The sequence below is a fragment of the Theropithecus gelada genome, chromosome 18 (assembly GCF_003255815.1).
Source record: "Theropithecus gelada isolate Dixy chromosome 18, Tgel_1.0, whole genome shotgun sequence".
Taxonomy (NCBI): Eukaryota; Metazoa; Chordata; class Mammalia; order Primates; family Cercopithecidae; genus Theropithecus; species Theropithecus gelada.
In genome coordinates this window covers 707,905-734,997 of record NC_037686.1, presented here as the reverse complement: position 1 = coordinate 734,997, position 27,093 = coordinate 707,905, and the positions used below count along the sequence as shown (strand labels likewise).

At 42.4% G+C, this 27,093-nt stretch overlaps 1 protein-coding gene across 1 annotated transcript in view; it reads left to right on the top strand.

The window, feature by feature from the left end:
- The window catches only part of CEP192 (centrosomal protein 192), a 140,625-nt gene that overhangs the window by 97,429 nt on the left and 16,103 nt on the right, over window positions 1–27,093 (top strand). Inside the window, exons 31-40 of the mRNA XM_025365559.1 lie at window positions 6,544–6,804; window positions 7,060–7,175; window positions 8,981–9,090; window positions 12,505–12,655; window positions 15,814–15,992; window positions 16,494–16,617; window positions 18,156–18,261; window positions 19,322–19,529; window positions 22,534–22,613; window positions 24,013–24,108. Of these exons, the coding sequence (XP_025221344.1) occupies window positions 6,544–6,804; window positions 7,060–7,175; window positions 8,981–9,090; window positions 12,505–12,655; window positions 15,814–15,992; window positions 16,494–16,617; window positions 18,156–18,261; window positions 19,322–19,529; window positions 22,534–22,613; window positions 24,013–24,108 (1,431 nt within the window). The remainder of the gene's footprint in view (window positions 1–6,543; window positions 6,805–7,059; window positions 7,176–8,980; window positions 9,091–12,504; window positions 12,656–15,813; window positions 15,993–16,493; window positions 16,618–18,155; window positions 18,262–19,321; window positions 19,530–22,533; window positions 22,614–24,012; window positions 24,109–27,093) is intronic.

Here is a 27,093-nt window from a genome sequence, read left to right as displayed (position 1 = left end):
TTGCTGAAGTTGCTTATCAACTTAAGGAGATTTTGGGCTGAGACAATGGGGTTTTCTAAATATACAATCATGTCATCTGCAAACAGGGACAATTTGACTTCCTCTTTTCCTAATTGAATACCCTTTATTTCTTTCTCCTGCCTGATTGCCCTGGCCAGAACTTCCAACACTATGTTGAATAGGAGTGGTGAGAGAGGGCATCCCTGTCTTGTGCCAGTTTTCAAAGGGAATGCTTCCAGTTTTTGCCCATTCAGTATGATATTGGCTGTGGGTTTGTCATAAATAACTCTTATTATTTTGAGATATGTTCCATCAGTACCTAGTTTATTGAGAGTTTTTAGCATGAAGGGCTGTTGAATTTTTTGTCGAAGGCCTTTTCTGCATTTATTGAGATAATTATGTGATTTTTGTCATTGGTTCTGTTTATGTGATGGATTACGTTTATTGATTTGTGTATGTTGAACCGGCCTTGCATCCCGGGGATGAAGCCCACTTGATCATGGTGGATAAGCTTTTTGATGTGTTGCTGGATTCAGTTTGCCAGTATTTTATTGAAGATTTTCCCATCGATGTTCATCAGGGATATTGGATTAAAATTCTGTTTTTTTGTTGTATCTCTGCCAGGCTTTGGTATCAGGATGATGCTGGCCTCATAAAATGAGTTAGGGAGGACTGCCTTTTTTTCTATTGATTGGAGTAGTTTCAGAAGGAATGGTACCAGCTCCTCTTTGTACCTCTGGTAGAATTCGGCTGTGAATCCATCTGATCCTGGACTTTTTTTGGTTACTGCCTCAATTTTAGAGCCTGTTATTGGTCTATTCAGAGATTCAACTTCTTCCTGGTTTAGTCTACAGAGGGTGTAGGTGTCCAGGAATTTATCCATTTCTTCTAGATTTTCTAGTTTATTCGCATAGAGGTGTTTATAGTATTCTCTGATGGTAGTTTGTGTTTCTGTGGGATCGGTGGTGATATCCCCTTTATCATTTTTTATTGCATCCATTTGATTCTTCTCTCTTTTCTTCCCTATTAGTCTTGCTAGCAGTCTATCAATTTTGTTGATCTTTTCAAAAAACCAGAATTCATTCATTTTTTTGAAGGGTTTTTTTGTGTCTTTGTCTCATTCTGCTCTGCTCTGATCTTAGTTATTTCTTGCCTTCTGCTAGTTTTTGAATGTGTTTGCTCTTGTTTCTCTAATTCTTTTAATTGTGATGTTAGGGTGTTGATTTTAGATCTTTCCTGCTTTCTCTTATGGGCATTTAGTGCTATAAATTTCCCTCTACACACTGCTTTAAATGTGTCCCAGAGATTCTGATATGTTGTGTCCTTGTTCTCATTGGTTTCAAAGAATATCTTTATTTCTGCCTTCATTCTGTTACTTATCCAGTAGTCATTCAGGAGCAGGTTGTTCAGTTTCCATGTAGTTGTGCGGTTTTGAGTGAGTCTTAATCCCGAGTTCTAATTTGATTGCACTGTGATCTGAGAGACAGTTTGTTGTGATTTCTGTTCTTGTACATTTGCTGAGGAGTGTTTTACTTCCAACTATGTGGTCAATTTTGGAATAAGTGCGATGTGGTGCTGAGAAGAATGTATGTTCTGTTGATTTGGGCTGGAGAGTTCTGTAGATGTCTATTAGGTCCACTTGGTGCAGAGCTGAGTTCAACTCCTGGATATCCTTGTTAACCTTCTGTCTCGTTGATCTGTCTAATGTTGACAGTGGGGTGTTAAAGTCTCCCATTATTATTGTGTGGGAGTCTAAGTCTCTTTGTAGGTCTCTAAGGACTTGCTTTATGAATCTGGGTGCTCCTGTATTAGGTGCATATATATTTAAGATAGTTAGCTCTTCTTGTTGAATTAATCTGTTTATCATTATGTAGTGGCTTTGTCTCTTTTGATCTTTGTTGGTTTAAAGTCTGTTTTATCAGAGACTAGGATTGCAACCCCTGCTTTTTTTGTTTTCCATTTGCTTGGTAGATCTTCCTCCATCCCTTTATTTTGAGCTTCTGTATGTCTCTGCATGTGAGATGGGTCTCCGGAATACAGCAAACTGATGGTTCTTGACTCTTTGTCCAATTTGCCAGTCTGTGTCTTTTAATTAGGGCATTTTGCCCATTTACATTTAAGGTTAATATTGTTATGTGTTAATTTGATCCTGTCATTATGATGTTAGCTGGTTATTTTGCTCATTAGTTGGTATAGTTTCTTCCTAGCATCGATGGTCTTTACAATTTGGCATGTTTTTGCAGTGGCTGGTACCAGTAGTTCCTTTCCATGTTTAATGCTTCCTTCAGGAGCTGTTGGAAGGCAGACCTGATGGTGACAAAATCTCTCAGCGTTTGCTTTTCTGTAAAGGATTTTATTTCTCCTTCACTTATGAAGCTTAGTTTGGCTGGATATGAAATTCTGGGTTGAAAATTCTTTTCTTTAAGAATGTTGAATATTGGCCCCCATTCTCTTCTGGCTTGTAGAGTTTCTACTGGGAGATCCACTGTTAGTCTGATGGGCCTCCCTTTGTGGGTAACCCAACCTTTCTCTCTGGCTGCCCTTAACATTTTTTCCTTCATTCCAACCTTGGTGAATCTGACAATTATGTGTCTTGGAGTTGCTCTTCTCAAGGAGTATCTTTTTGGCGTTCTCTATATTTCCTGAATTTGAATGTTGGCCTGCCTTGCTAGGTTGGGGAAGTTCTCCTGGATAATATCCTGAAGAGTGTTTTCCAACTTGGTTCCAATTCTCCCTGTCACTTTCAGGTTCACCAGTCAATGTAGATTTGGTCTTTTCACATAGTCCCATATTTCCTGGAGACTTTGTTCGTTTCTTTTTACTTTTTTCTCTAAACTTCTCATCTCACTTTATTTCATTAATTTGATCTTCAGTCACTGATACCCTCTCTTCCACTTGATCGAATCGGCTATTGAAGCTTGTGCATGTGTCACGTAGTTCATGTGCCATGGTTTTCAGCTCCATGAGGTCATTTAAGGTCTTCTGTACGTTGTTTATTCTAGTTAGCCATTCGTCTGATCTTTTTTCAAGGTTTTTAGCTTCCTTGCAATGGGTTCGAACATCCTCCTTTAGCTTGGAGAAGTTATTACCAAACTTCTGAAGCCTAATTCTGTCAGCTCATCAAAGTCATTCTCTGTCCAGCTTTGTTCCGTTGCTAGCGAGGAGCTGCGATCCTTTGGAGGAGAAGAGGTGCTCTAGTTTTTAGAATTTTCAGCTTTTCTGCTCTGGTTTCTCCCCATCTTTGTGGTTTTATCTACCTCTCGTCTTTGATGCTGATGACCTACAGATGGAGTTTTTGTGTGGATGTCCTTTTTGTTGTTGATGATGCTATTCCTTTCTGTTTGTTAGTTTTCCTTCTAAGAGTCAGGTCCCTCAGCTGCAGGTCTGTTGGAGTTTGCTGGAAGTCCACTGCAGACCCTGTTTTCCTGGGTATCACCAGCGGAGGCTGCAGAACAGCAAGTATTGCAGAACAGCAAATATTGCTGCCTGATCCTTCCTCTGGAAGCTTCATCCCAGGGGGACACCAGCCTGTATGAGGTGTCATGTGGCCCCTACTGGGAGGTGTCTCCCAGTTAGGCTGCACAGGGGTCAGGGACCCACTTGAGGAGGCAGTCTGTCCGTTCTCAGAGCTCAAACACGGTGCTGGGAGAACCACTACTCTTTTCAGAGCTGTCAGACAGGGACATTTAAGTCAGAAGAAATTTCTGCTGCCTTTTGTTCAGCTATGCCCTGCCCCCAGAGGTGGGCTCTATAGAGGCTATAGGCCTTGCAGTGGGCTCCACCCAGTTCAAGCTTCCCTGGCTGCTTTGTTTACCTTCCCAAGCCTCAGCAATGGCGGACGCCCCTCCCCGTGTCAGGCTGCTGCATTGCAGGTCAATCTCAGACTGCTGCGCTAGCAGTGAGCAAAGCTCTGTGGGCATGGGACCCGTGAAGCCATGTGTGGGATATAATCTCCTGGTGTGCCATTTGCTAAGAGCGTTGGAAAAGCTCAGTAGTTGGGCGAGATTTTCCCGATTTTCCAGGTGCAGTCTGTCACGGCTTCCCTTGGCTAGGAAGGGGAAATCCCCTGACCCCTTGTACTTCCCGGGTGAGGCAATGCCCCGCCCTGCTTTGACTCATCCTCCGTGGGCTGCACCCACTGTCCAACCAGTCCCAATGAGATGAACCAGGTACCTCCGTTGGAAATGCAGAAATCCCCATCTTCTGTGTCATTCATGCTGGGAGTTGCAGATCAGAGCTGTTCCTGTTCGGCCATCTTGGAACAGAATCTCTAATGATCGCCATTCTAACATGTGAGATGGTATCTCATTGTGGTTTTTATTTTATTTTTTATTTTTTATTTTTTTTGAGACAGAGACTTGCTCTGTTGCCCAGGCTGGAGTGGTGCAGTGGCATGATCTTGGCTCACTGCAATCTCCGTCTCCCAGGTTCAAGCGATTCTCCTGCCTCCGAGACTCCCAAGTAGCTGAGACTACAGGTGCATGCCACCACGCCCGACTAATTGTTTGTATTTTTTTCTTTTTAATAGTAAAGGGGTTTCACCTGTTAGCCAGGATGGTCTCGATCTCCTGATCTCACGATCTGCCCACTTCGCCCTCCCAGAGTGCTGGCATTACAGGTGTGAGCCACCATGCCTGGCTGATTTGCATTTCTCTAGTAACTAGTAACGATGAGCTTTTCTTTCACATGTTTGTTGGCTGCATAAATGTCTTCTTTTCAGAAGTGTCTGTTCATATCCTTTGCCCACTTTTTGATGGGGTTGTTTGTTTTTTTCTTATAAATTTGTTCAAGTTCTTCGTAGATTCTGGATATCAGCCCTCTGTCAGAAGGATAGATTGCAAAAATTTTCCCCCATTCTGTAGGTTGCCTGTTCACTCTGATGATAGTTTCTCTTGCTGTGCAGAAGCTCTTTAGTTTAATTAGATCCCATTTATGAATTTTGGCTTTTGTTGCCATTGCTTTTGGTGTTTTAGTGATGAAGTCTTTGTCCATGCCTATGTCCTGAATGGTAGTGCCTAGGTTTTCTTATAGGGTTTTTATGGTTTTATGTCTTACATTTAAGTCTTTAATCCATCTCGAGTTAATTTTTGTATAAGTTGTAAGGAAGGGATTCAGTTTCAGTTTTCTGCATATGGCTAGCCAGTTTTCCCAACACCATTTTAAAAATATGGAATCCTTTCCCCGTTTCTTGTTTTTGTCAGGTTTATCAAAGATCAGATGGTTGTAGATGTGTGGTGTTATTTCTGAGGCCTCTGTTCTGTTCCATTTGTCTGTCTTTCTGTTTTTGTAGCAGTACCATGCTGTTTTGGTTACTATAACCTTGTAGTATAGTTGGAAGTCAGGTTGTGTGATGCCTCCAGCTTTGTTCGTTTTGCATAGGATTGTCTTGCAATTATCTCTATGGGCTCTTTTTTGGTTCCATATGAACTTTAAAGTAGTTTTTTTTCTAATTCTATAAAGAAAGTCAATGGTAGCTTGATGGGAAGAGCATTGAATCTGTAACTTACTTTGGGCAGTATGGCCATTTTCACCATATTGATTCCTCCTATCCGTGACCATGGAATGTTCTTCCATTTCTTTGTGCCTTCTCTTATCCTTTGAGCAGTGGTTTGTAGTTCTCCTTGAAGAGGTCCTTCACATCCCTTGTAAGTTGTATTCCTAGGTATTTCATTCTCTTTGTAGCAATTGTGAATGGGAGTTCACTCATGATTTGACCCTGTTTGTCTATTATTGGTGTATAGGAATGCTTCTGATTTTCGCACATTGACTTTGTATCCTGAGACTTTGCTTATCAGATTAAGGAGATTTTGGACTGAGATGATGGGGTTTTCTAAATATACAATCGTGTCATTTGCAGACAGAGACAATTTGACTTCCTGTCTTCCTATGTGAATACCCTTTATTTCTTTGTCTTGTCTGATTGCCCTGGCCAAAACTTCCAATACTATATTGAATAGGAGTGGTGAGAGAGGGCATCCAACCCCTTGCGATTCCCAGGTAAGGCGACGCCCCACCCTGCTTCGGCTCACCCTCCATGGGCTGTACCCACTCTCTAACCAGTCCCAATGAGATGAGTCAGGTACCTCAGTTGGAAATGCAGAAATAACCCGCTTTCAGTGTTGATCTCACTAGGAGCTACAGATGGGAGCTGTTCCTTTTCGGCTACCTTGGCAGCCCCCAGTTCATCTTTTTAATGCATTTCAAAGTAAATTAAAAATATTAGTATATTTTACCCTATAAACTTCTTAAGCATATCTGTACTAATCTTTGTATTATTCCTCTGTCATCTAAGCTTGGCTTTTGAAATAGTTAATTCTTAGCATTTCAGAAGCCAGGTAATTTTGCTGCTCTTTTGTTTGTTTTTTCCTTAAAACAAAGTCTTTAATATACCGCTGAACTGGAAATGAGGAACTACTACTCAAAGTACACAAACATTAAAATTTTTAATTGTATTAAATCTTTCTGAATTTTCTTCTGACTGTAATTCAGTGTTTTGCTTTCTGCTTAACATTAAAATAATTTTGGATATGTATATTCTTTTAGATACCTTTGTCTGGATATGGAGGAACAAGCAATCTTATTTTGGAAGGCGTTAAAAAATTATCTGACAGTTACATGGTAACAGTGAATGGCTTAGTACCTGGCAAAGAAAGTAAAATTGTTTTTTCTGTCCGCAACACTGGCTCCCGAGCAGCTTTTGTTAAAGCAGTAGGTTTTAAGGATTCTCAGAAAAAAATTTTGCTGGATCCTAAAGTATTGAGGATTTTTCCGGATAAATTTGTACTCAAGGAAAGAACACAAGAAGTAAGTATAAAAGTTTCTGTGCTAACAACATCAACTCATTTTAAAATTAAGTTAATAATTATGTATTTTAAAGCCAAAAGCTAAAATAATATTTGAAAATAATGTAGGAGTGGACATACTTATGTGATGTTGGAAATGCCATGCACATGCACTTGTGTCTATGTCAGATATTTAGACTCATAAGATTGTTGAATCAGAATGAAATTACTTAAAAATACTTAATATTTACTCCTGATTTTTTTTTCTTGGCATCAGGATGTTACTTTAATATATAATCCATCAGACAGAGGAATCAATAATAAAACTGCAACAGAACTATCAACTGTATACTTATTTGGTGGAGATGAAATTTCAAGACAGCAGTATCGCAGGTAGATGACTTATCTTACACAATGCTGGGAACCATTCAGTAGAAATCATGAAGGCTTCTGTGGCTTGGGATGTGGAATTTTTAGAACATTTCACTATTAGTGAATTGGTAGATGAAAAATCATGGTAGAATTTATGCGGGTGATGAGCTACCACAATGTGAGGAAAAAATACCCGTAGGAAACTCATCTCCTATATTTCCTCAGAATGTGCCTTCTTTTCTAGATGAATGTATTGTGCCACTCTTCCCTTACTCATTAGCTGCATCATACTTCATAATAGGACCATTTTTATAATGTACTCTTGACGACATGTCAAGTGACCGTGTCAGTTTTATAAAAGATTAGAAACTACTGAATGATTATATTGTATAAACAGATGACTAGTTAGTAATATTTCTGGGAATGCTGTGAATTATTTGAAAGGATCAAGTCGAATTTTTGAAATGTATAAGATGTTTAACTTGCAGCTATTTAAAAAGTACAAACTACTGTAAAATCTGATCTATCTAATGTAAATATAGGGCAGGCTACGTGGCTCATGCCCAGCACTTTGGGAGGCTGAAGTGGGAGGATTGCTTGAGGCCAGGAATTCAAGACCAGCCTGGGCAACATAATGAGACCCTGTCTCTAGAAAAGAAATAGAAAATTCAGTTGGGTGTGGTGGTGTGCCCCTGTAGTCCTCACTGCTTTGGAGGCTGAGGTGGGAAAATCACAGTCCCAGGAGTTCAAGGCTGCAGTGAGCTATGATTGCACTCCAGCCTTGGCGACAGAGCCAGACCTCTTAAATAAATAAATAAATAGATAGATAATTTAAACATAGTTTGATATGCTGAACTGTTGGAAAATTTAGGATGTTGATTTAGGTTTAGGTGTGATTCAAAGATATGAATTCTCTCATTGTAAAGTGTAGTGTCCTAGACTAAAGGACCTAAACACAGGATGAGTGCAGCTCATGGTGTGTCACCTGCTAATAAAAAATCGTTAGAAAGGGGGTGTGGAGGAATATGCCTGTCTCATTCCAACCCTTTGTGCTTGGCTGTGTTTTATTCTGATACAGAATTTGGGAAATTGTTTTGTTTTTAATTTGTTGAGGGTCATTGGAATGTTTTACAAGAGGGAATTTAATGGCGGCTTGCTACATGATGTTAGAACAGACCAAATAAAAAGCTTGCCTTTGGACCTGATTTTGTTTCTTTTTTAAGTATTTTGGAAATAGAAACTGACATTTGGAGAAATCATATTATGAGGTATTCTGATGTTTTTCTTTTTCTCAATTGGGATATAGAAGTCAGCGTATTGTTTTCAAACTCCTCTTTGACATAAAATTATAGTAGTGAGATTTTCTTTGTGGACATCTGAGTATTATAGAGAAATTTACATTTCAGTTTTCTCACCTCAGATTCTCTGGAAGGAGCCAGATAAACATGGTTATATGGTAATTGAGATATTCCCCTTCAAATCTTCCCATTTTTTAGCATGTTCTTTTGTGATCTGAGACAAATTTCTAGCTATGACCACATTATCACAAATAATGAAAATGTAGGACCTGAAAAGAATCTAGTTTTACTCTTCTTTTAGGGAATTCTTGTTTGATGTTAATATTTAACTGAAACTGATAATTTTACTACCATGTGTAAATTTCGAGGGAACTTCCAAAACAGATTTTTCTTTTAGGTGTAAGGTCTGTGTACTGATATTTCAGTATTAGTGGGATTTGCCAAATGCATTAGTGAAAATCTAATTAAAGTTATTTTATATATAATGGAACTTTTAAATAATAATAATAAAAAAATCTCTCATGCCAGGGCCCTGTTACATAAACCAGAGATGATAAAAGAGATACTTCCAGAACACAGTGTGTTTCAAAACATTAATTTTGTTGAAGCATTTCAAGATGAGCTATTAGTAACTGAAGGTAAGAATTTCGGCGTGTCTTGATGTATTAAATCTTTTGGGTCGTTTATAGTATTATCTAGGTCCAATAATGTGATATAAGAAGGAAGTGTTAGTTTAGATACAGTGTCCGGCAAAGTTTGAGCCACAGCCCTGCTGTATGAGTTTGAACAAATTACATTATTGAATATCAGTTTCCTTATCTTGTAAATGGGAAGAGGAGCGACATCTAGTTTTTCATCCATACAAAGTTGTTAACAAGGATTCAGTGAAAGAGCTTTGCTGCTGTATAAATGTTACATGTTACTAATACCTTCTGCGGTTATTCTCTAGGCAACCTTGTAAACAGGAAGAAGAAAATGGTCATTATTAAATCAAATTAATTGCTACTTAGATTTGATTGTAAACTCGCACTCATTTTGAGGTTACTGTTCTATTGTGCCTATTGTAAGATTTATGGAAGATGTAGTGGTGGCAAAAAATCTTCAAAATAGGTAGTAATAAGGTGACACTAACCTAGATGGTTAGCCCTGTTTACACTAAACATTTCAAATATTTAACGCTATTTATTCCTACAAAATATAAATATATTGAGACATACAGACTGTGTAAAAATGTATATACGGATTTTCACCATAGTGTTGTTTATAATAGCAAGAAGCTAGACGTAACCTTAATGCCCAAGAATAGGGAGTCATTTAATTATGCAGTAGAATGGTTTTTTTTTTTTGAGATGGAGTCTTGCTCTGTCCCCCAGGCTGGAGCGCAGTGGCGCGATCTCTGCTCACTGCAAGCTCTGCCTCCCGGTTTCACGCCATTCTCCTGCCTCAGCCTCCCGAGTAGGTGGGACTACAGGCCACCAACACACCCAGCTAATTATTTTGTATTTTTTAGTAGAGACGGGGTTTCACCATGTTAGCCAGGATGGTCTCGATCTCCTGACTTCTTGATCCCCTCGCCTCTGCCTCCCAAAGTGCTGGGATTACAGGCGTGAGCCACCGCGCCCGGCCACAGTAGAGTATTTTGAAGCCATTAGAACAATAATGTGAATCTGTTCTGAATGACATGGAAAGCTCTTCATTTATCACAAAACCTTTCTGAAGTTTGCATAGTAAGATCTCATTTTGCTAAAAATTATTACATATATTTACATAAGTAAAATTACAGACATATACACACCAAAAGAATAAGTGGCTAGTTTTGGTGGTAAATTTCTGGTGGTAGCTTTTCCCTGTTTTTATTTTCTACTTTTTTAGTGATGGATTATATTTTGCTTCTGAAATATGAAGTGATGAAAGGACATTTATGCCTTGGTAGGGGTGATGTTGAATAGTCTGTGAACTTTTCAATAAGTGGGTGTCTAGATCATCTGCTCAAAGGGAAGGCAAGGATGAGTTAGTTAAAAATGACAAAAAGACTTGAAATGGACTTGTTAGGAGTGTGCTAGGGGACCAGAGCAAAGGAAAAAAGCCTTGGATTTGAAGTGGAAACTGAAGACCCATCCGTCCCACTGCAGCCCCAGCTCTTCCTCAGAGGAAGGATCCAAATACGAGATAAGCTGAACTGTGCTGTGGAGATGGAACACTAACACTTAGTAACATGGTGCAACTGTGGTGAAGACTGTAGGGAGCCAGAGTTTGCAGTGGTTCAGAAGGTGGCATAGCCCCACCATACAACGACAGTCCTCTCGTTGAATGGTGGATGCATCCTGAGAAGACAGAGTGCCAGTAGGTCTGTGGACACTGGATGCAGAGGTACTGGATGCAGTCCTTGTCCATGAGGGGCTTACAGACTCAGGGGAAGACAGATGACTCAGGTGTGATGTGAAAAGTGCTGTGATAGAGAGAGCTGTGTTTATAAATCTGGGAGGGCACCTCACTTAGAATGAGATGATTCTTGAGGTATACTTGAAGAAAAAGGAGGAGGTGGTAAGGCGAAGATGAGACCTGAATAAGGGCAAATGCTCCAGGTAGAGCTGCATGTCCAAAAATTAAGTACACATAATGTATTAAGAGTTGTGTTGACACAGCCAACCAAGAGCTCAAGTAGCTGTCAAGATCACCCATCTAGATGGGGTTGAGCTGGGACTCAGGCCAGGTCTTTGGGACACCAGAATTTCACCTCAAGGAATACTGTATTCCTTGTGATTATATATTTATTGTCCAGATGAACGGAGAAAACAGTTTCACTTTATTTGTTGGTTTGTACCATAGATCACCTGTGAGTACACTGCAGCTGAAGCTTTTATGTGATGAATTTCAGTAACATTTCTTTGAGCATGTTACTGTTCCAAAGATTTGTAACAATCTTGCTTTTACAAAATGTGTAATTTATGGCACATATTTTTGTAGTTGATTTAAACTTTTTCAGTCAAGAGTCTTGGTTAAGTTATAAATGTAAATTTATAGTTACTGTGTTCTTTTAAAATTTCCACGTCAAAATATATGATACTCAAAGACCATCTAATTTAACATTTCTTGTATATACAAATTTGGGTGGCCTAATCTAGAGATGTTAATCTTTTTTTTTTTTTTTTTTTTGAGATGGAGTCTGGCTCTGTAGCCCAGGCTGGAGTGCAGTGGCCGGATCTCAGCTCACTGCAAGCTCCACCTCCCGGGTTTATGCCATTCTCCTGCCTCAGCCTCCCGAGTAGCTGGGACTACAGGCGCCCGCCACCTCGCCCGGCTAGTTTTTTTGTATTTTTTAGTAGAGATGGGGTTTCACCGTGTTCGCCAGGATGGTCTCGATCTCCTGACCTCGTGATCCGCCCGTCTCGGCCTCCCAAAGTGCTGGGATTACAGGCTTGAGCCACCGCGCCCGGCCGAGATGTTAATCTTGAATACTATTTCACTAATCTAATTATATTAGTAGTGCTGGTTTCTAGATTTACTTTAAATTGAATGTCTGTGAGACTGCTACTTAAAAATCATGGACTCTTAACTTCTGTGCTTCAGATTCTTCCTCTTTGCAGTAGGGGTAACAGTACCTATCTCAAAGAATTGTTTTGAAAATTAACTAAATTAATATATATATAAAGGGATTAGAACAATGTCTACATTAAGCTTCATATAAATGTTTGTTGCCGAATATATCTGCAAAAGCATTCTTATTTTAATGCTCACAACCCCTGATACAGATCGTTACTCTGTGTTGTAGTTGAGGAAACTAAGTTCAGAGAGGTTAAGTAACTTGCCAAAAGTCACAAAGTAAATGAGTGGCAAAGGTAGTTCAAATTCAGGTTCCAAGTCTGAGCTGTCAGCCACTGGTGCTGAATTCACTGTAATTTTGTGCCAGGAGGTATACTACTAATCCTAATGTCACCTCCCCCAACCCAGGAAACTAATATTCTATAGCCGTAAATATACAAATGTATCTGTTACTTTGTGGTGTGCTTGTGTGAACATTAATGTATTTCAAACATTATTTTCTATTTCAGTATATGATCTTCCCCAACGGCCTAATGATGTTCAGCTCTTTTATGGAAGCATGTGTAAAATTATACTTTCAGTAATTGGAGAATTCAGAGATTGCATTTCTAGCAGAGAATTCCTTCAGCCTTCTTCCAAAGCTAGCTTGGAATGTACAAGGTAAAATAAATGACCTGATTTCAGGATGATTCGATTCATAGCAAAGCTGATCTTTTTTCCTGTACTTTACTATTATTATTATTTGGTCTCAAAATTTTTATTTCACCTTTATTTTAAAATTTAAGTTGAAATAATTTCAAACTTTCAGGAAAGTTTAGAAATAGTGCAGAGAACTCCCATATATGCTGCACTCAGACTCACGTTGTTTTACCACCTTTACCTTGTCATCCTCTATTTATATGGAGCATTTTTCTGAACCATCTAAGAGTAAGTTTCAGGCATGATAACCAATTAGCCCTAAATGTCCTAAAAACACTCTGCTATGGCCAGGCTTGGTGGCTCCCGCCTGTAATCCCAGCACTCTGGGAGGCCGAGGCCGGGCTTGGTGGCTCCTGCCTGTAATCCCAGCACTCTGGGAGGCCGAGGCCGGGCTTGGTGGCTCCTGCCTGTAATCCCAGCACTCTGGGAGGCCGAGGCCGGGCTTGGTGGCTCACGCCTGTAATCCCAGCACTCTGGGAGGCCGAGGCCGGGCTCGGTGGCTCACGCCTGTAATCCCAGCACTTTGGGAGGCCAACGCAGGCGGATCACAAGGTCAGATCGAGATCATCCTGGCTAACACGGTGAAACCCCGTCTCTACTGAAAAAGAAATACAAAAAGCTAGCCGGGCGAGGTGGCGGGCGCCTGTAGTCCCAGCTACAGGGGAGGCTGAGGCAGGAGAATGGTGTGAACCTGGGAGGCGGAGCTTGCAGTGAACCGAGATGAGGCCACTGCACTCCAGCCTGGCCGACAGAGCGAGACTCTGTCTCAAAAACAAAACGAAAAAAACAATCTCCTACATAGCCCTGGAAAACTCATCCAAATTAGGACTTTTAATAGCAATACACTACAATCATTTAGTCCACAGGTTCCATCCACACGTTATTGTTTGTTCCAATAATGTCCTTTATATTATAGTTAAATGACAAAACAACAACAAAAAATAACCTTCATCTTTGCCGCTTCCTCTCTGGTCCAGAATGTAATCTAACATCACGTGCTGCGTTTAGTTATGCTGTCTGCTTACTGTCTTTCAGAATAGAGTTCCTTAGCCTTTCCTTATCTTTCCTGACTGAGATAAATACAGAAGGTTCGATTATTGTATCAGATCCACGAAATCAAAGACTTCACCCAGAATTAAGCTTACTAGTAATTTTAGGTGAAGCCTGGAGAAGTCTGGGACTGGCGGTGGCACTTCCTAGGTCCTTTCGGCCGCATTAATACTTGAGCTCTTGTTCAGTTTTGACACCAGGTCTCTAAATTGTGCGTGTGCTACATGGCTTACCCGAAAGGAGGAGCTGTATTGAGCATGAAAGTTCTATTTTGCACTTTGATAAATTACATGACTTATGTGGTAATTTTTCAAATAATTGTATCCCATAAAATCAGAAGCTTCAGGTTTCTTTACCACAAATAATTCTAGACAGAGCAGATACATCTTGCAAAAAGCATTCCATAGATAAGGACATCAGTGTGTTTGCTAGGAGATCTGTCACTAGCAAGATCACTAGCAGATTTCACCAAATCACCTTTCTTTTTTATTGAGCATTCCTTGGTAAAAAGGAGAAAATAGATTGCAGGCCAACTGCTAACCCTTTCTTACCAATGACCTTGATGTTTTTTTGGAGTCCAGGCCAGTTACTTTGTAAAACATCCCACAATTTCAGTTTGCAGATTCAATTTTCACACTTTTGGCAGGAATGATGCTGTTTGTTTTCTCGGTGCATCTTCTCAGGCAGTGTACAATGCTAATTTGTGCTATCACTTAGTTAAAAATGGTGCCTGCCAGATTTCTCCACTGTAAAGCTGATGAATATCTTAGAGGGAGTTCCTCAAAGATCATGATTATCTGTTCCTTATCAAACTGTGAGCATCCATTGATGCTTGTTGCCTGAATTATTTTCATCATGGTTACCAAAGGGTGATTTCTAATTCCATCTTTCTACATGTATTAATTGGCTTTTTCCTATGAGGAAGAGATTTGCTTTTGGCCTTTTTGTGTAATGAGTCACTGATACTGGAGTGGGCTCGTGGGTGCAGGGTGCAGTGTGGTCCTTCACTGTCGTTATTTGGTCCTACATTGCATTCTGGCTTCCGGTCCTTTTGATGGGTCCCCCGTCCTTCTTTGAGCACTTTCTTACTCATTGGCACAGCAGGATGTTTAGGCTCATCCTATACTTTCCCTGCGCTCCCCACCCCGCCCCCCAGAATAACCATTTCTCTCAGAAGCTGAGAGTAGAGAATGAATGGTGTTAGAAACCAGGGTGCAGGCACTAGGTGTACTCATGCTGTTGAGATACCCTTGCTTCTAGGCTCTCCCTGTGGACAAACCCAGGAAATGTGGACTAATACACAAATCCACACACTTCTGTATTCACTTGTGTTTATAAATATGTTAGATGAGCTTCCTCTGAAGCCTCCAATTCTAGTCTAACACCACAGTGCCTTTCCACATTTATACCCTTTTCTCCAGTACTGAGAACCCTGGCCCCATTATCCTCAACATATTTATGTTTTTACTTAATCCTCCAATTTTTTAACTAATCTTTCCATTGCACGGCTGTCTCCCTGAGCTCAATGCCGCTGACCCAGACTGGCTAACTGTTCCCTGCAAGTCCCAGTGCAACCACCCACCCCTGTCACCCCTATACTTCATGTATTTTTTTAAAGACAGGGTTTTGCTGTGTAGCCCAGGTTGGACTCCTGGCCTCAAGTAATTCTTCTGCCTCGGCCTTCCTGGTAGCTGGTACTACAGACACCTGCCACCACTCCCAGCTAATTTTTCTTTTATCTTTTTGTAGAGGTGGTGTCTTGCTATGTTGCCTAGGCTGTTCTCAAACTCCTAGCCTCAAGCGATCCTCCCGCCTCGGCCTCCCAAAGTGCTGGGATTATAGGCATGAGCCACCACACCCAGCCTGTACACACTGTAAACTATATACAATATGAATAATTTTTATTCGCTAAAAAATACCTGATATATAATGCACTTTTAACTTTTAATGTTTTTAGATTTATGAAGAATTAGTATAAAAGTATGTGATACAATCTGGCCTTTTATCATTTTTAACTTCTGTCTCTGTCTCTTATTGTCTAACTTTTTCATTTTTAAATAATTTTTTAGCGACTTGGGAGCTTCTGGGAGACATGGTGGCAACATCTCTTTGGATGTTTTACCAGTCAAAGGTCCTCAAGGTTCTCCTCTTCTCTCACAGGCGGCTCGCCCGCCTCCGGATCAGCTGGCCTCCGAAGAGCCGTGGACTGTCCTGCCCGAGCACTTGATTCTAGTAGCTCCTTCTCCTTGTGAGTATGTCAGCTGTGACACCTCAGAGGTCTGTTCTGGCGTCTGGGCCTGTACTTCCTTTGTACCCATGGCCCATCCAAGACACACATGGGCTCTTGCACATTGAGCTGTGCCTTGCCCAGGTCCTGCTTCCACTGTTGGAGACCCCACTCAGACTTGCCTAGAGCAGAGTCCTTGTCCCAGGGCCACACTCCTCAACGAGGCTCCCAGTTCCCCAGTGGCAGAGCCACACCCCTGCCCACAGGGATACAGCATTGGTGCAGAGTAGAGTGAATCTGCTACGCAGGTGTGTGCTCAGGTTAAGACCAAGCAGTGACAATTTCCAGGTTTCCTTTTTCCTTTTGTTTACTACCAAGGATTGGAAATTTCTGTAATTGCGCAGTTGAGAAAGCAGTAGCATACTCATGTATCTATTTAGGGTTCTGGTTTATTAGTTGTTAACATTTGTCTTTTTCACTGTTGTTAAATGTAAGTAACATTTTATTTATCTGACAAAATAGGTGACATGGCAAAAACTGGATGTTTTCAGATTGTGAATAAGTCTGTGAGGTTATTGAGATTTGAGCTGTGCTGGCCAGCGCATTGCCTCACAGTCACACCGCAGCATGGATGTGTCGCCCCAGAGTAAGTCTGACTTCTGTGTTCTCTGCGTGTTACTTAGATGCTGGCTTGGTGACTTTCTAAAGGTCAAATAATATGTCATTGTAGTTTATCCAGTTAAATTTTGCACCGTGCTGACTCTGCACAAAGCGCGTGCATGGTTCTGCAGGTCAGCTGTGGGCTCAAGTGGCAGGCGGACTAGTGGAGCAGAGATCTGCACACGGCTGGTTATGTTGTCACCCAGGAGGGTAAAGGGACACACACATTTGAGGTGGAACAGAGTCCCTGGTGTGAAGACTTCAGAGCGTTTCCTTCTTAGGACTCTGCCCACAAAATGACAAAGCAAGGAATGCAGCTGGACATGGGATGAGGGGTCGCGATGTGTCCCGAGCCCAAACACTTCTGCCGCTTCTTATCTTGGTTTGGGTTGTGTGTTCTGTTTTTCTGACTGTTTTTCAGACAAAGCTTCCTCGCTTTTAGTATGTATGAGCCATAACCTTGCTGACCGTTTTCTACGTAGAGTATTCTAGGACAGAAGGACGTCTCTTGGGGCCAGCCATTTACACACGGCCACAGCCTGTCCACAGCCTGGTTGTTGATAGGTGGGAAAGCCACAGCTCTGCGGCGTTTCGGGACCTCACCTGGCCAGCGCGTGGCGCCCATGGCTGTGTGTTCCCTTCTATCTGGGATTAGCAGCTTTGCAGAGAGACCACATGAAGTTTATTTAGTTTTTGCAAAATGATATGCTGAAATTTTAGGAGAGTTTACTTGACTGAGACTTTGAGCTGAGGCATGGTTAGGGATACTCCAGAGAGACGGTGTGGGAACCAGAGCAGTCAATTCGGCATGCAGCAAGTGTTTCTCATGTGCCACACACCCTTTCAGCTAACGGTAGAGCAGGTTCCTCACAGGCCGCTTTTTCTGTAGCCTCGTGTGTTCGTCAGGGGAAGACAGTCTTGCCCTGTCAGTTTTGACATGTTGACGGAAATAGCTTTTCAGTCTGGTGATTTCTTTAAGAATCACAAGTCTGATCCCATTGTCCACTTTTAAACTCTTCTCTGGCATCCCCTGGCTCTTGAAGAGAATATTGAGCCCAGAAAATATAAGCAGCCGGGTCATATAGAAACACATTTTTTTCTTCATTTCTTCTCCGTCTCCCCCACCCTTTTTTCCAGTTTCCTCTGCAGCTGCTTCATTCTCTCCGTGCTGCACCTACATTCTTCTTTATTGTCACGTGGCTCAGAGCTTTTGTAGTCTTGGTCTTTTGCTCTAGAAATTTTTACCATGAGTTGCTTTTAAAATGATATTCCTAAGTCATGGTTTGTTTTCACATGAGTTTTGCCCTTGTGTCATGGGTTCGCACTGGCGAGTTCCTTGTTAGCCGTTGAGTCGGGTGGAGGTGGGCTGAGCACGTGGGAGCCGCGTGGAGTGAGCTCTGTTCTCTGCTCTGCCTGAGCAGTGAGGAAATGGCCATTGGCTGGTAGACAGTATTTATAACTCCTGTGATTACTGCTGTTAAAATGCAGGCTCTTTCTAATTTTCTTACTAATTTTTTTTTAAAGGAGTAAACTACAAATTCTTGTGAGTCCTAATTCCTCCTTATCCACAAAACAGTCAATGTTCCCGTGGAGTGGTTTGATCTATATACACTGTGATGCTGGACAGAAGGTACTTTTAAAAGTGGTTTGGTTTTTCTTTGAGTGACAGTTGTGTTAGTTTGTAGCTTCAGTTTCATAATCCTTATTAGCACTTAATTTCAGAAATCAAATGGAAGTATACTTGGCGCTTCATATTTGTGGGTTCCACATCCAAGGATTGAAATTATTCAACCACAGACTGAAATTATTTGGGGGAAAAATAATACAAATAAATACAGTATAACAAATGTTTGCATAGCATTTGCACTGTATTAGGTATTATAAGTACCCTAGAGGTGAACTAAAGTGTATGGGAGGATGTATGTGGGTTATGTGCAAATACTGTGTCACTTTATATACAGGACTTGAGCATTGAGGATTTTAGCATCCTCAGGGGATCCTGGAACTGATCTGCCGTGGATACCGAGGCATGATTATTTGTATTCTGAGGCCAACTAGTTAGAGCATTGGTATAGAATTTTTCCATAGTGGGCCGGGCGCGGTGGCTCAAGCCTGTAATCCTAGCACTTTGGGAGGCCGAGACGGGCGGATCACGAGGTCACAAGATCAAGACCATCCTGGCTAACACGGTGAAACCCCGTCTCTACTAAAAAAAAAATACAAAAACCTAGCCGGGCGAGGTGGCGGGCGCCTGTAGTCCCAGCTACTCGGGAGGCTGAGGCAGGAGAATGGTGTGAACCCAGGAGGCGGAGCTTGCAGTGAGCTGAGATCCGGCCACTGCACTCCAGCCTGGGCGACAGACTGAGACTCTGTCTCAAAAAAAAAAAAAAAAAAAAAAAATTTTTCCATAGTGATCAGAACAGTTATCTTGGGGAATGGGTGTAGAGAGTGGAGCCTAGAACTGATTACTAATTTTCGAAATTTGCTTTAAAAACAAAGGTAGTGGGAGAGAGGAGATAGAGTCACAGATTTACCTTGAGATCTAAATAAATAAACTTTAATTCCTAAATTTATTGATGTTTCATTTGTTTGGCATTTCTTTTCTCTACCATGATTTTAAAATGGAATTGTTTCGTTTAAAATGATAGGTACGTTTTTTGTAGCTTATCCCTGTCTTTGGCTCATTTCAGAAAATTGTGAAAGTTCAGATTCGAGAAGATTTAACTCAGGTGGAACTTTTAACTCGTTTGACCTCCAAACCATTTGGAATTCTTTCCCCAATATCTGAGCCTGCAGTCAGTCATTTGGTGAAACCAATGACAAAACCGCCTTCCACAAAAGTTGAAATAAGAAAGAAGAGTATTACTTTTTCTACAACAGAACCTGGTGAAACTTCAGGTATTGTATCACAAAATTATGTAATTCAAATGTCTGCTGATATATTGAGTCTATGCTTAATTCTTAGCCATAATAAGTTGGTGATAAATACAGATTTCCTCCTCCTTCAGGGGGAAAGTGGTCACTAGCAATCATTTCCATGATGGGCTGGATTTGGGATCTAAACAATCTTGAAATGTGAAATCTTGGCATTTACTAACTGTGTGTATTCCAGGAATCCTAGGTTTTATTTGATGGTCAGAATCTTTCCTGTGCAACTCTCACAAGATCCTTGACCACAGTTGTTAATAAGTTAGCAGATGAAGAAGGCAGGCCAGTGGTGGAGCCCGGCTTCATCACTGACTCACGTGACCTTGAGGCTCCAGACAGGTCCAGTAGACTTGCTCAGTTTCCCCGTTTGTAAAATGGCCTTTGGAATTAACTCCTTCCAGAGAAGGCTTCGAGGATAAATTCAGTAATTCCTATATGGGCAGACCCTGACTTACGGTGGCTCGATTTACCATTTTTTGACCTAGTGGTGGTGTGAAAGCCATGTGCATTCAATGAAAATTGCACTTTGATTTTTGACCTTGCCCTGGGTAGCGACACATGGTGCTGCACCCTCTTGTGATTCTGAGCGGCGGCAACCCTGAGCCAAAGCTTCTAGTCAGCCGCGATCACAAGGGTGAACAGCGGATACTGTATTCTGTAGTGCACTGTCTTCAGTAAGTGACATGAGATAGTCCACCCCGTGTTATCAAACGAACTTTGTGTTAGAGGATTTGCCCATCTGTGGGCTCAGGTAAGTGTTCTCAGCACGTTTCAGGCAGGCTCGGCTAAGCTATGATGTTGGGTAGGTTAGGGGGATTAAATGCGTTTTTCACTTAGGTTCATTGCAACTTAGGATGGGTTTATTGGGACGTGAGGAGCATTTGTGTTCAGTGGTACATGTACAGCAGTTAGCATGCTGTTTGTTGTCCGTCAGGCACTCTGTATTGCTGACATTCCTCAAGAGTCCTGAGATCATTTCTTTTTGTCCCTGTCTGTCTCTCTCACTGCTAGCTCAGGCTAAATGAGCAGTGTTGTCGGGGGACCTGTTAGAAATGATATGGGTGCATCTCTTGCCTGGCCCTCTAACTCCTTGCCTCTCCATTGATGTTGTCTACCCCCAGCCTCAGCCTCCTGCTTCCATGGTCTTCTTCCCATACCTTGTTGTTCAACTCTGGAGCTCCCCACTCTGAGCCTGGCACTTGCTGACTGTCACCCATCTCTTCAGCTCACTCACCCAGGGCTCACAGCAGTTCTCTGTCCTCCCTGAGACCCCCCCTGCCTGAGGGCCCTGCCTGTTTTGTGCTCTCTCCCAGCCTGCCCATGCCCCTCTCCTCTTGTCACTCCCTGGACTCCTGAGTCTGTCCTTATAGTTGCTGTTTCCCAGGCTTCCGTGACTGTGGGGTGCTCCTCTCCCTCTCTGTTCCTGCCTGGCAAGATCCCAACCCTGGCTTGTCCCAGGAGCCTGGCTCCTCCTGCCTCCACCCTTGCAGTGAAACCACGCTGGAGGGAGCTGCTCCGCCTTGCTGGGGGTTCCTGGTGCCCCTCCACCTGAGGCTTTGCTGCCTCTGCTCCTCTGTGTGTGTCCTGCAGCTCCCGCCACCCCCGCAACTGGGGGCCCTTCTCTCCTCTGGGAGCTTCTGCCCGCTCCCCTGCTCCTGCTGTCACTCTTCCTAACCCTTGACTTTGCCTCACACATGAAAAATAGAGAGGCCCTGAGACTCAGTGAACGGCTTCTGTTTCCGTCACAGATGAACCCTCTGCCTGGAACCGGGCCTGTCCCTTCTCACCTTTCGGGGGCTTCCTGTGGTCCCCTCTCTCTCCAGAGCCATCAGCTTCTCCCTCCTTGTTGATGCGTCTCCACCAGCACCCAGTATACTCCACCATTACCGGGTTAAGAAGCATCTTCCTTGGCCCCCACACCCTTTCCTTGTGGCTTCCCCCGTCTCAGCAGCCCCCTGCCCTCACTTCCTTAGGCTTTGGCTGCCGTCACCTCATGCCCAGAACCCCATCCTGTGGAGGTCACTTAAGAGCTCCATGTGCCAAATCCAGGGTCTGTTTTGTGTCTTGGTTGACTTGACCTCCCAGCACTGTCGACTGCTCCTCCACGTTGGAGGACTCCTCCGTGCAGCTGCTATGCCCTGGGGCTCAAGTTTTCCTGCCTCACCTGCTCCTGCTCTGATCCCTTGTTGACTCCTCTCCCCGATTTCTGAAGACTGGCAGGGTCCCGGCCCGGCCTCCCTGTGCGTTTCTCTCTCTGTGTTCCCCTGTGTGATGATGGCCTGTGGCCTGTGGCCTGTGGCTCTCATGACTTCCCATGTGCTGGGGCCCAGGCATCACACCCCGGTGCCTGCTTGGCTCCCACGTGTGGGCGTCTCATGGGCACATCAGGTGTGGTATGCCCAAGAGAAGCCCTACACCTCCTCCAGGCTCAACCATGGCAGTAGGTGGCACCACTGTCTGTTCATCGGTTGTTATTTCTGAGTTCTCTTCTTCCTCCCTCTTCCCACTCAGTCCATCAGCAAGTCCTGTGAAGCCTGTCTTCCAAGTAAAGGCCACACATGCCCATGTCTGTTTCTCCCCTTTGCCACTGTCCAAGCTGGAGGCAGTCACCCTGTGCGTCATCTCACAGCCAAACTGCTGCAGCCATGACTTACCTGGGCTTCCTTGTCCACTTCAATGCCTTGCAGTATCTTTTCTGCAGAGCAGTCTGTAACGCTTTAAAAATGTAAATCATCTCATTGCTCCTCTGCATAAGCCCCTTGGTATCTTTGCATTATACTTGTAATAAAACCTAAAACAGACTATCTAACATACCTGATTTTTTAAGAAAATACTGTGGTTCTTGTTGAACTCCTTTAGGGATCTAGTGATTGGGTTCTTTTAACCCCAGTATGAGGTAGTAAGGCCTGTCACAGTCATCTGCTTGTTCTCCAGTCTCTCTGGGTTTGGGTTATGATATATGTGTTCCTTTTAGAGAGCTGTCTGGAACTCGAGAATCACGGCACCACAGACGTGAAATGGCATCTGTCATCTTTAGCTCCACCTTATGTCAAGGTCAGTCATGACTGCCTCAGATATAATCGTTTTAATGTTTAAACTTTTTCCAGGACGTTCTAAAAACTGACTATGAGCATAGGTTGATATTATTGGTTATTTGCTTGTTTGTTTTCTGAGACAAAAGTCTTGCTCTGTCGCCCAGGCTGGAGTGCAGTGGTGTGAACACTGCTCACTGTAGCCTCAACCTCCCAGGCTCAAGTGATCCTCCAGCCTCAGCTTCCCGTGTGGCTGGGACCACAGGTGTGTACCACCACGTCCAGCTAACTTTTTGTTTTTTTGTAGAGATGGAGCCTCACTTCACTGCCCAGTCTGGTCTCGAACTCCTGACCTCAAGCGATCTTCCCACCTCAGCCTCCCAAAGTGTTGGGATTACAGGTGTGAGCTGCTGCACCTGGCCTTGCTGGTTATTTGTTCCACCAATTCATTTAGTTGGTTTTCTCTTTAGATGAGGATGAGATATGCCCAGTCTTTTTCACAAGATGGTTTTGAGAGTCAAATTAGAGAATATGTGTGGAAATACATGTTTGCTCCATTTAATGCTGTCTCCTAGCCCTAATTTTATCTGAAATAACTTTATTTTGAGAAATACATAAAAACCGTATTTCTGAGCATTGTATGTACACATGCATGGCTTTCCCCTCATGTTCTGAGTGCTGTCGTATGTTCCCAGCCAGTGGTGCAGGAAAGGGAGCTGAGCACTCTTTGCCAGTGAGTGGCAGCCTACTGTCTGTGGCAGTAGTCTCCACCAGGGCACCGCCTGAATTCAGTGGGTTTGTCATTGGTGGTGTTTAGAACAGGGCTGTGGTCTCTGCCATATATTTTGTGTGATAGTAACAGTTTTGAGCCATAATACTAACCAAATGTGTACAAAAAACAGTTTCTGGACCTACTGTGAAAAAATTAAAAACTACTTGGGAGGCTGAGGTGGGAGGATCGCTTGAGCCCAGGCTGTCGAGGCTGCAGTGAGCCATGATTGCGCCACTGCACGCCAGCCTAGGCAGCAGAGCAGGTATTACCCTGTCTTAAAAAAATAAGTAAATACAAATTAAAAACTGGTATTGCATAAGTTATTAAAATGCACTTTCAACAGGGTCTTCAGAGTCTTTGAGCAAAAGATAGTTGTTTGACATTGTGAGCCTCACCATAAAGATCACTATAGCCAGGGAACTGATAAAAGTCGCCTTGTGTGACCTCTCCTTTGGTGATGTGAGTCAGCATGATGGCCTTCTGCAGAGCTCAGTCAGGTAGCACTTCCATTTTGGGAATACCTTGCGTTCTCCTTTTCCACTGCTAAGTGTGGTGGTGTGTTCTCAGCAGCCGTAGAGGTAATAGTGTCTCTGTGGGATTGATCCGTTGGCTTTATGCTTTTTAATTTGTTTAAATGATTGCTTTGCAGGGAGTTGATGAAAGTGGAGACGTTTTTAGAGCCACCTATGCAGCATTCAGATGTTCTCCTATTTCTGGTCTACTGGAAAGCCATGGGATCCAAAAAGTAGGTTTCGATGTTTTTTCCATAGGCAGAAAGTTAGTAAGAACATCATGTAAATTGTCCAGGAAGTGCCTCATTTGATTCCACCCATGTAGCTTGTTTCACCCAGAGCAGTGTGCACCCAAGAGAAGAGCCTGCCTCGCTCACAGTGTGCTGTAGCAGGCAGTCTCAGTGTGAAGAGCAGTCCGCTAAACAAAGTGGCGCACTTAGCAGTAAAGACCACAGACTGCCGTGCTTACAGTCGTACTACACTGATGGAGATGAGAGTTTTGTCTATCAGCCGTAGCCAGAAAAACCTGCCATTACCCAAAAACAGTTCAGTGTTTGTGGCATAGTCAGCAGTGTATCTTCATGGGTGACAGATCCCTCCAGCTACTATGACCCTCTTAAATGTTAATTCATTTCTATACCTGACATATTCCCTTCAAATATCTCCTAATAACACTAATCCCCCACCTGGCCTCAGCAATATACTTTTTCATTCTAATTGCTGAAGCTCACTGGCTCATTTATTAGACATTCAGACTGAAAGTAAGTTATAGAATGTAGCTGTGACCTCAGAAATGACCGTAAAAGAATCTTGAAGCAGCTGTAGCAGTTGTTGCAAACTACACACTTTACTGGGTCTGTATAACAGCCTTTCAGAGGGTTTCTCACTTTTTTTGGAAAGACACACAGTTCTACACGTGTAGTTTAGTTCGTTTCCCAAACCACAACCGAAGCAAAGCAGAACGGGATAAACACACCACTCGAATAGAGTTCAGCGTACGAGGCGGGATAAACACACCGCTCGAATAGAGTTCAGCGTACGAGGCGGGATAAACACTGCTCGAATAGAGTTCAGCGTACGAGGCGGGATAAACACACCGCTCGAATAGAGTTCAGCATATGAGGAGGTATCACAAAAAGAAACCCAACAAGAAAGACATCCCGTGTCAGTCGATCAGAAGACTTAACCTTGTTAAGGCAGCAGCACTCCCTAAATTGGTCTACATGTTCAACACAGTCCCAGTCAAAACCCAAGCTGGGCCCAAAGCAGTCTACAGTTAATGCTGTTCCTATCAAACTACCAATGTCATTTTTCACAAAACTGGAAACAACTATGCTAAAATTCATACAAAGCCAAAAAAACAACCTGAATAACAAAAGCAGTCCTAAGCAAGAAGAACAAATCTGGAGGCATCGTGCTACCTGACTTAAAACTATACTATAAGGCTACAGTAACCGTAACAGCATGTTAGCAAAACAAAAACAGACATATAAACCAGTGGAACAGAATAGAGAACCCAGAAATAAAGCCACACACCTACACCTACAACCATCTGATCTTCAACAACTCAGCAAAAATAAGCAGTGGGGAAAGGACTCCCTATTCGATAAACAGTGCTGGAATAGCTGGCTCACCATATGGAGAGGAATGAAATTGGACCCCTGCCTTTCACCACGTACAAAGATTAACTCAAGGTGGATTAAATATTTGAACATAAGACCTCAAACTGTAAGAATCCTAGAAGAAAACTTAGGAAACACCATTCTGGACTTTGTTCTTGGGAAAGAATTTTTGACTAAATTCTCAAAAGCAACTGTAATAAAAAAAAAAAAAAATTGACAAATGGGACCTAATTAAAGAGCTTCTGCACAGCAAAAGAAACTATCAACAGAGTAAACAGACAACCTACAGAAGAGGAGAAAACATTCACAAACTGTACATCTGACAAAAGTCTAATACCCGGGATCTATAAGGAACTTAAAACAATTGAACAAGCCCAAAACAATTCACCCCATTAAAAATGAGCAGACGACATGAACAGACACTTCTCAGAAGAAGACATACAAGCAGCCAACAAACATGAAACAATGCTCCAATCACTTATCAACAAGAAATGCAAATCAAAACTACAATGAGATACCATCTCACAGCCGTCAGTATGGCCGTTATTAAAAAGTCAGCAGCCTGGGCAACATGGCGAAACTCTGTCTCTGCAAAAAATACAGAAATTAGCTGGGCATGGTGCCACGCACCTGTAGTCCTACCTGCTTGGGAGGCTGAGGTGGGAGGATTGCTTGAACCCAGGAGGCAGAGGTTGTAGTGAACCGAGATTGTACCACTGCACTCCAGCCTGTGTGACAGGGTGAGACTCTGTCTTCAAAAAAATAAAATAAAAAGTCAAAAAACAATAGATGCTAGCAAGTCTGCATCTTACATTCACTTAGTGTGAATGTAAATTAGTTCAGCCACCGTGGAGACCAGTTTGGAGATTTCTCAAATAACTTAGAACTGCCATTCAACCCAGCAATCCCACTACTGGATATATACCCAAAAGAAAGCAAATTGTTCTACTAAAAAGATACATGCACTTGCACCTTCATCACAGCACTATTCACAGTATCAGAGGCATGGATCAATCCACTGTTGATCACCCGTGGATTGGATAAAGAAATGGTAGATTGGTACATGTATATCATGGAATACTGTGCAGCCGTAGAATCAAATCACGTCCTTTGTAGCAACATGGATACAGCTGAAGGTGATTATCCTAAATGAATTAACACAGGAATAGAAAACCAAATGCCACATTTTCTCACTTACAAGTTGGAGCTAAATATTGGGTACTCATAGACATAAAGATGACAGCAATAGAAACTGGGGACTACTGGAAGGGGGAAAAGGGCTGAAAAATTAACGATTGGGTACCTGGGTGATGGGATCATTCATTCCTCACACCCGAGCATCGTGCAGTATACCCAGGTAACAGACCTGCACATGTACTCCCTGAATCTAAAGTAAAAGTTGGAAAAGAAAAAAGGAACAACAATGGGCCCATAGTGGTAAAGATATAGGTGTCATGCATCTATTTTAAAAAGAAAAAAAATTGAAATTAATGAGCTAAGCAGTGAGTTGAAGAATGGTGAAAATAATAAATCCAAAGAAAGAAAAAAAGTTCTAAAGCAAAACATAGTGAAATTAAAAACAAAGAAATGAGAGAA